This window comes from Penaeus japonicus, unplaced genomic scaffold (genome assembly GCF_977035675.1).
Source record: "Penaeus japonicus unplaced genomic scaffold, GWHDUDI00000001_assembly GWHDUDI00000017, whole genome shotgun sequence".
In the NCBI taxonomy this organism is placed as follows: Eukaryota; Metazoa; Arthropoda; class Malacostraca; order Decapoda; family Penaeidae; genus Penaeus; species Penaeus japonicus.
In genome coordinates, this window is record NW_028234419.1 from 21,100,274 (window position 1) to 21,110,273 (window position 10,000).

Sequence of the window (10,000 nt, forward strand, 5' to 3'; positions counted from 1 at the left end):
TGTGATAGAAGTATTGCTGTTTTATGGGTGGACAAAAAGTATTTATGTACTGTGATGAACGAATATGAAACATATAACTATCCACAATGAAAATAACGTGAAGAGGCAGGGAAGACCAAGAAAACCTGTACTTATGACTGTGAGTGCCACAGTAAAAGGCATCCCTACTGGCACAGGGACACATTGTAGACACTGGGCATGGTTTGAGTCACCTTCCTCTTCCTGTTTTACCTGTACATCCTTCATTGGTGGTACTATAAAGCAAGAGGTCTGTAGCTTGCTGCGTGTCATCGCTCTATAAAGATAGTGCTTGCTAGAAACCATGGATGGGTGCCATTCAGCCTCATCTAGGTTTTGGATGTTAGGTGAAACCTATTTTGCCTAATATTACGACAATTATAGTAATTATGACTTCAACTGTCAGTCACTCATTACTCATAGCACAATGAAATAAAACAGTGATCCAAAATCCCCGAAAGTCATGTACATCATGATGCCTGTCATCAGGCCAAAGCTACTATGTCATGTATATCATGACATCCGTACGCAATGGGTTAATGGCTCAACAAGTGCATAGTCATTAAACCCATTCGTGCCAGTTGACTTGCTATCACATTCAGTGGTTTTTGGGTCAGACACCGGAGACAAGATATCTAGTCAAGGCCGGCGCGCCGGGTGATTGGGCGTAAAGCGCTCACTCTTGGGCACAGCTAGTGTGCCCAAGAATCCCGAGGCATTAGGGTTTATGCGTTCAAATACCCTGGCATTCCGACCATTTAGAGCCGAAATAGCCCCGGCATTAATGGGTTAAGGAGTCAATAAGTAGGTCTACCTGACCTCACCTGTTTGCCCTATTCCTTTGATTGATGATGATGATAAATAATCATAAAAATTATTCCTCCTCCCCCACTCCTAAAATCAAGGAACAGGATAAATAGGTGAGGACAGGAGGGACTAAATAATTGATTCCCTGTGACTAGGCACTTCTGGAGCCACCTATTTTTAGAGGATAAAAAAAAAAAAATTGTGTATATATATATATATATATATATATATATATATATATATATATATAATATATATTATATATATATATAATAAAAATATATTATATATATATATATATATATATATTATATATATATAATATATTATATATATATATATATATATATATATATATATATATACATAATATATTATTATATATAATATGTATATATATGTATATATACATATATATATATATACATATATTAAATATATATATATATATTATTATATATATATTATTTAATATATATATATATATATATATATATATATATATATATATATATATATATATATAATATTATATATATATATATATATTATATATATATATATTATATATATATATCTCAGGGTACAAAGTGCATGTATATACACAATTCCAATGTCAATGTTAACTTGTTATATTCCAACATACCTATCAAGATACTGCCTATCTGGAGACCTTGGTGGTGGGGAATACCTGTCATAGCCATCATAGCTTCCTCCAACACCACCACTGAGAGGCGACCTGCAACATATTTAATAATTACAATTGTTACAGAAAACTTTCCTAATTCTACCAGGCTCTCTATTTAAATAGCACTCCTGGCTTTACTGTAGATAATTAATAAAAATAAACTGCATTCAAGAATTACATTTTGATCCTACAGCTTGATGTGAAAATTGAAGTGTTCTAGGAAGAGAGGTTTTTAAAAAATGAAGGAAAATAATGTAGATTTTCCAAGATGGGGTTATTGCAAACAGATAGTCCCTTTCAAAGCAATTATAAATGATATTTACTAAAATATTGTTAATTTTTATTTGGGTACTTGGTATATCCTAACCTTAAGGTCCTCATGGGGCTGTAGTCTCGATACAGCTGCCGATCTTCTTCTGGATACAATCTGTTTCTTGCTCCTCCACCAAGTTTATGATCATAAGGCAGACTGCTCCCCCCTGCAACCTTATCACTTGCATAACTTCCTCCACCTCTGTGCTTGTCCCCCCCATAGGTACTGTCACCTCTGCCACCATGTTTGTCCCCTCCATAGCTGATGCCCATTTTATCTGTTCCGTAGCTTGTCATGCTTCCTCTTCCTCCATACTTATCCCCACTGTAACTTCCAGCACCCAATGACTTTTCTGCTCCATAACCGCCAGCTCTGTGCCTATCACCCCCATAGCTGTCATACGAGTTGTAATTATCATACGAACTCCCCGACCCACCATAGTATGCATCACTTTCGTGCTTGGGATACCTACTTGTTTTCTCTGGATAGTTATCATAATCATTTGTGAATTTGCTACTTCTATATTTGTTACTATATTGCTGACTACTAGTTTCTATTCGACACTTCTCAGGGTAACGTCCTTTTTCTGAGTACCTCTGGGGGTACAGAGACTTTTCCCCATATCTCTCACTAGAGTAACTTACATCTCTAGATTTATAAATATCACCATATATGTCATTTTTGCTAATAAGTTTATTTGGCACCTTATCATTTATCTTTCTCACGTCATTTCCTTTATACTTGTCATCCGAGTAAGGCTTGGGCTGGTATGAAGTCTTGTACTCTTTATCATATTTATCGTAAGTATCATCGTAACTCTTGGGCTTTGAGGAGGAGGAGGATGTGGAGGCAGAGGCTGAGGGGCCACGGACAGAGGGCTTTCGAGGTCCTGGGGGAGCACCAGGGGGAGTACAGGGCCGGCTGTATCTTTCAGACATCCTGGAGTGGAGGCTTACCTAAGTGGCTGAAAGAAATAACTGTTATAGATCAAAGAATACCTGCAAATACTTCTTGAAACTCTTACTGAAACACTCCCCAAACTCCATTCAACCAAGAGAAGGGAAGAAAATTAAAGAACGTCCACAAAAACCAGCAAATACGAATCAAACTGGCACAGAGAAGGTCAAGAAAATAAAATCATACATTACAGAAATGCTGGGAAGAGACAAAAGAAGGCACATCAATAATGAGAAGCTTTGTTTAAAAAAAAAAAAAAAAAAAAAAAAGAGAGTCATTCCATACCATGTACAAATCTGAGTATATAAAATAGATAGACTAAGACACAATCATATCTAAGAGTTAAATACAGATAGAGAGTAGAGCAGAGCATAAACATCTGTGATCATTGTAAATGTCTGGCCATATTCTTTTCACAATATATAACAATTAAAGTATCCCATGCTGTCATACATAAAATTCCAAAGCTGCCTTAGTATTAGCCAAAAACAATTATTCTTGAATTTTTCTACAGAAAATTAAATCTATTCTCTCTGATCCTAAAAGGGGGATGAGGAACACTTGTTCATCATGTAAATCCAGAGAGAATTATCTTCTCATATAAATAAATAGGAGCTTTTATAGTACCAAGTTCTAAACAATAAACTTCCAAGATATTTACCAACAAGCAGAGATGAAACTAATGAAAATAAGACAAATTCTGGAATGAAAGCATTGTTTTCTTTGCAATTAACAAAAGGCCTCATCATTCGCAAAATTCTTCAAAAATGTATCTAGAGCATTTAATGTCTCAGCAAGACAAGAAGTATATATGCCTTCAGTTATCTCAATTAAGACTTACCTAAAGACACTGTAGAAGCCATGCATTAGTTTAAACTATGTCAAAGCTTAAAATTAATTAGCAAATGCATACAGGTGAGAGCTGAGAAAGACAATACTGTGGTTGGTGAACAACATTTCTAACTTCAGCAATCAGGCAAGAAAACTGCTTTCACAGAGTCTGAGAAAAGTAAAGAAAGTGAGAAAAAAAGAAAAGAAAGAAAGAAGGAAAAAAAAGAATATATAATAACTTTGAAAAAAGAAAACAAACCATCAATAAGAGAAATTAACACGAGTTATACCCAATAAAATTAGTGCTTTGCTATAACAAAGGATACCTCAGCATAAGAAAATATAGAACAAGACTCCCTAAGATACAAGACCATCCACAATTCCTTTTCTGTATGTAAACTTACTTTAGTTCCATGTACAAGATTAATTCATTGATCCTATATACTTCTAACAACCATATTCCATGCTGATACACCAAAATATTTGATGGCAGATAAAAGAAACAACCTTTTCAACAAGAAGAGCTTTCTATTAAAGACTTCTATATTTGTCACAAAATGTCAATCATCATACCATGAATTCAACAATGTACATGGGCAAACAAACAAGCAAACATGCAGAGAATATCTAAAATGTTCTTCAATTATTTATCTTTTAAATAAATAAACAAATCTAAAATTGTCAGATTATTGGCAAATAACATCCAAAAATCTAAATTCTATAACTTTTCATAAGTGGCCATGAGAGACCAGTAATGCCATTACAACTGAGAGTTATGGACATAGTAGTAATCATTTCTAATATTACAGGAGAGTTTACTATGATTTAATGTGACATAAAGCAGATAACATGCACAAGATACCTTCAATCCTATCAACCCCTCAAATGGTCCTTGGTCCCCCCCTCCCACAAAAATGACTGAAATCCCTCCTTTCACTACCTAAATATGGTCTTTAGAGCCTGGAGAGATTAATTTCACACACTAAAAAATCTGTTTCTTGTGCTGACATGTCAAATGGTTGCTTTGTAGCAGAGCAACAAAGTTTAGAATAATGACCACCAAGTATAAAGAATTCAGGGTAACTTATCTGTCTCTCCTTCAGACACCATCCCTGATCTATCTGACGTGCAACAGTATTGTGCATAACTGTGTTGATGTATCATCATTATACAGTTAAAAAAAGGTAGAAAAATAGAGAAAAGGGAGAAACAGAGAGAAAAGAGATGGAGTGGGCTTTAGTATTTTGAGTGGCTGATATTAAATACTGAGAGGCATAGAGTAATGATGGTGAGAGGGAGGTATAAGGGAGTGTGGAAGCAGCAAGACCTGCCTAACACCAAAAAACACAGGAGAATATGACTGAGGTGACCTAAAATGACCAATAGGAAGCCTCTAATACCCTGCTATTTTTTTGTGACCTTGACTAGATCTACCCTTTGAGTAATCAATGGTAAGTGCTGCTGAAGGTTAGCTCAAACTCCCACAGTCTTTAGGAGTTAATTGTGCACAAACCATTTTATTTTTTTTAATCAAAACTGGAAAATTGGAAATTGAATTCAGATCCTCTGCACTTCTTATTTGCTGTCTAACACAACCTTATAACTATTTTGGCCAACAACATCCTTTTTCTAGAGTTTCAAATCAAGTAAACAAAAATAGGATAAAATAATTTCCCTTCCTATCTAGCACTGTTTACCAATATCCTAAAATCACAATCCCTTCCACTAGTGTAAATTAAATATACCACTTACAATAATTAATACTTTAACACAAGGCAACTGAAGAATCTCACTCTCCATTTTACATACAAGCCTTTAAGTCTTATTTATAACAGACAAGTCAGTGCAAGTGTCATTATATACCTCCCATATAATTTTGATTATTTGAATTTATTAAATTTTATTAAAATCTATTAGATTACCAATTAGTGAGCTAATTAACCAAAGGGAAACAGCTCGCAAGCTTACCTTAGTTAAGCAGAATCTTTAGAATATTAATGGTGACCACGATGAAGTAACTCCTGCCCAAGTTGGAGACTGATTCCTTTACATCCTGAAAGTGTGTGTGGCAGAGCTCAGGTCTTGACACACATTAGTGAGGGAGCAGAGCTCATGCCACTCTGAAAGGAACAGGTGTTGCATCAGAACTGGGCCAGTTGGGAATGCAGTCTGGTTGGAGGGTGACGATCTTTCTCTTGGATTCAAGCTTCAGAAATCTGGGATCTCTCTCAATGCAACACTGCCTCAGGGGTCAGGCTGGGCTGAGTGAGGAGCTGCCGAAGAGCCTGGATATTCCCAGCTCACAGACCCAGCCACCTGAGGCACTTATCCTTTTGTAGCACCTGTTAAAGGCATCAGAAAGTGCACTGAACTTTACCAGCTGGCGTCAGATGCTGGGAGCAGTTGCAGGTAGGGCAACATATCACTAAGTGTGGACCAAAATAACAATCACCACTCACCATCACTTCACACATCACACTAAAGAGGAATACAAAATACACACTTTCTTTCAAATTAATGGCATTTTACTTTCATATAATATACCAAAAATCACTCCACCGAACTTTCCTCTTCTTAGCAGACGAATATAAAAACACAAAATATATAATACAATAACACTGAACATTGCTTGCTGTGCACCTGCCACCAACAGATTTCCTGCTGTAAGACTCAGGAAGGGAACAGAGGTCAACTTAATCAACAGAACAACTACAAGGAGAGACAAAATAGAAAAAGCTGAAAATAGGGTTAACAAAATTACTTTTCACAAAACACTCAACAAACCTTTTCTTACTTAATGATGAAAAATTAATAAAATAAAAATAACAAAAATAATAAGCTCTTATCTTTAGCTCACAAACTGGAGTAAAGGTGAAAAAATCCAAGAAAAATCTGGTCTCTAAATGCAATTCATAAAAAAATAAAAAATAAAATAAATAAAAGGTAAAAGTAAATATCTACTTTCAGATCTTTCTACTTTCAACCTAATTTTGAAATCTAATAAAATAAAATGAACCAAAAACAAATAAATATAAACAAACATAAAAAACAGCAAAATTGATTAATAAATCAATCAATCATTCAACCTATCTTTGTAACTGATCTCTAATCTAACCTAAGAAAAAGATGACCAATCATTCCTGAGCTAGGATTTCATATAAATTCTGATTTCATCCTACGGCTTTTATCACGATTTTGATTAATTTGCACCCTGCTTACTTCATACGTCAATCTCTAAATTATGAAAAAGTCTAATTATTTCAAGAACCTTTACCTAATGCACAGTGATCTAAAAGAGCTTGTAAGGCTCTCCAGCAACAGGTTAAATTCTTAACACTAATTTTACACTGGATTAGTGTACAATATATGGCAGGTGTTAAACTGTAGCCCCTCCTTAATTAAAAAATGTGTAATATGAAGCCCTATTATCATGTGTGAGTTTTATCATTCTCACAGTGACACAACTGAATGGAAACAATTACAATGTGATTAAACCAATGACCGTGGAACAAATCTGCAGTTAGCACTGACCCAGTCCAGTCCAGGATTATTTTCTGAAAGTGATGCCATGTTATGACACCTCCCGTTATATTTTTGCTTTGAAAAGCTTGGAGGACTGTTGGTCTGAGTCTAATACATAATTCAAGGGTTTATGTAACTTGTGAGGTATACAGCTTCCATTTCTATGGATTTAGGAACGTTGCAATAGACCATTATTGTAGTATATTCCTTGATTATTCTATGTAAAGGAAGTAATAGATTTATGTCAAGATAAAATTGTTTTATCTTTTACCTATATGTGATGTGCTGAAAAATTATGCCTTGTTTATTATCCACTTCTCATTCAATCAGGTAATCTATAACGTGGCAATTTAAAATGGAAACTAAAAATGATGCTTAAATTGTCAAGAGCATTTCTTGAAAATATACAAGAAAAAACATGATCATATTCAGGACTATATCATGTTAATAACATCAGTATTATGCTGAGACCAGGAAATAAATTGAGAGACAAGCATGAATGCACTGACACTAATTTCATCAATAATACCTTATCAAGACGATGATAAATAGGATTAGGACTTGACTACACTAATGACATAACTTAGAGGTTTAGCAAATATCAGTATTTTGAATCTCAAGGTATGTGTACATGCCATCCAGCACCGCTGGGTTAATGCTCTATCCAAAAATGGGGTATATTTTCCCATTCTATTGTATAACAGACTATGTTTACTCCAATCTAATATGTGCCTTGTATAATTATTGAGTGATTTGGATTATCTCTAAGGGCACTTTCAGGATTTTAAGTTCAAATAATAAAATTTGCAGCATCTGTATGGGATACTTCTAGACTAACTTAAATTCTACATAGAACGTTAATTCCTTTTTGTAAATATATATAACCAATACACATTACATTTTAACATATGAAACAATTCAACAGATAATTTGTTTGCCCCATATTCATAACGTTAAAGTAATAAGCTAAAAAGCTAAATAAAGGAAAATCAGAAGAAATCATCAAGTCTTTTTATATCCCACCTTCAAATACTGACAATCATAATCACTGAAAAAGACAATATATAATACTCAGTGAATCTATACACTTCCCCATAACCTAGGCACAACAGGTTTACAGATCTACCTGAATGAAGAGAGAACCATAATCACACAGATTTAGGTCGCATAAAAACAAGTACCGTTCCTTTTGACTTCATTACTGGTTCCTAAATTAGTTTATTTGATCTGTTCTCGGCAATCTACTTTGCAAGATTTCCCGTCATTTATAATATCCACAATTCAGAATGAGGAGTCACTTTTTGGGTCATTAAGAATATAAATAACATTGCTTCAGTTATATCATCATTTCATGTGCATGAGAGACAAAAAAGGTAAATAAGAAAAAATAGAAAAAATAGAAAAGAGGAAATGTGAAGGAGAGTGATAGTGAAAGAGAGAATGAGTATGTAGCAGTTAAAGAAAGAAAGAGCGAGTGAGAGGCAGAGAGGGAGGGAGGGAGAAAGAGAAAGGGCAAGTGAGAGAGCAAGTGAGAGGCATGAGTGAGAATGGGAGCGAGCGTGAGAGGCATGAGTGAGAATGGGAGTGAGCGTGAGAGGCATGAGTGAGAATGGGAGTGAGCGTGAGAGGCAAGAGTGAGAACGGGAGTGAGCGTGAGAGGCAAGAGTGAGAACGGGAGTGAGCGTGAGAGGCAAGAGTGAGAATGGGAGTGAGCGTGAGAGGCAAGAGTGAGAATGGGAGTGAGCGTGAGAGGCAAGAGTGAGAATGGGAGTGAGCGTGAGAGGCAAGAGTGAGAATGGGAGCGTTGATGCGTTGAGAGGAAGAGTGTGAGATGGGTGTGAGTTTGAGAGGAAGAGTGAGCAATGGGAATGGGAATGGGAGAGAGAGTGAGGAGGAGTGTGAGAGGGTGTGGGGGGAGTGTGGGGGTGAGGGGGTGAGAGGGTGGGGGGGGGGCGGGGCGAGTGGTGGGGGGTAGGGTGTATCTTGGTGGGGTATGTGAGTAGGGGCTGGGGGCCTGCGGACATCTGTGGGGTATAGTGGAGTGGGGAGGTGGTTGTGCGTGGGGTTGTTTGGGGAGTGTGGTGTGTGTGTTTGTATGTGTGTGGTGTGTATATGTGTGTGGTGAGTGTGGGTGTGTGTATGGGTGTGAATGTTTGTGTGTATGTGTGTGTGTGTGTGTGTGTGTATGTGTTGTGTGTGTATGTGTGTGATTTGTGTGTGTGTGGTGGGTGTATGTATGTGTGTATGGATGTGGGTGTATGTAAGTGTGTATATGTGTGTGAGTGTGTGTGTATGTGTGGGTGTGTGTGTATGTGTGTGTATGTTTTGTGTCGTGTGTATGTGTGGATGTGTGTGTGTGTGTTGTGTGTGTGTATGTGGTGTGTGTGTTGTAGTATGTGTGTTGTAGGGGTGTGTGTGTGTATGTGTGATGTATGTGGGTGTGTGTGTGTATGTGTGTGTTGTGTGGGTGTGGGGGTATGTGTGGGTGGTGTGTGTGTATGTGTGTATATGTGTGGATGGTGTGTGTGATATGTGTGTATGTGTGGGTGGTGTGTGTGTATATGTGTTGTAGTGTGGGTGTGTGTGTGTATGTGTGGGTGTGTGTGTATGTGTGTGTATGTGTGGGTGTGTGTGTATGGTGTGTGTATGTGTGGGGGGGGTGTATGTGTGTGGTGTGTGTGTGTGTAGGGTGTGTGTATGTGTGTGTGTATGTGTACGCGTGTGTGTGTGTGTGTGTATGTGTGTGGTTGTGTGTGTGTTGTGTGTGTGTGGAGTGTGTGTGGTGTGTGTGTGTGTGTGTGTGTTGTGTGTGTGTGGTGTGTGAGTGTGGTGGGTGTGTATGTGTGGTATGGGTGTATGTGTAT

At 36.8% G+C, this 10,000-nt stretch overlaps 1 protein-coding gene across 13 annotated transcripts in view; it reads right to left on the reverse strand.

The window, feature by feature from the left end:
• The window catches only part of LOC122255340 (uncharacterized), a 30,460-nt gene that overhangs the window by 7,176 nt on the left and 13,284 nt on the right, over positions 1 to 10,000 (reverse strand). For all 13 annotated transcript variants that reach the window (XM_086546105.1, XM_086546104.1, XM_086546109.1 and 10 more), the window contains 3 exons: positions 5,583 to 5,734; positions 1,881 to 2,790; positions 1,472 to 1,564 (listed from right to left, as the gene is read on the reverse strand). In XM_086546105.1, coding sequence (XP_086402231.1) covers positions 1,472 to 1,564; positions 1,881 to 2,764 — 977 coding nt within the window. In that variant the 5' untranslated portion in view covers positions 2,765 to 2,790; positions 5,583 to 5,734. The remainder of the gene's footprint in view (positions 1 to 1,471; positions 1,565 to 1,880; positions 2,791 to 5,582; positions 5,735 to 10,000) is intronic.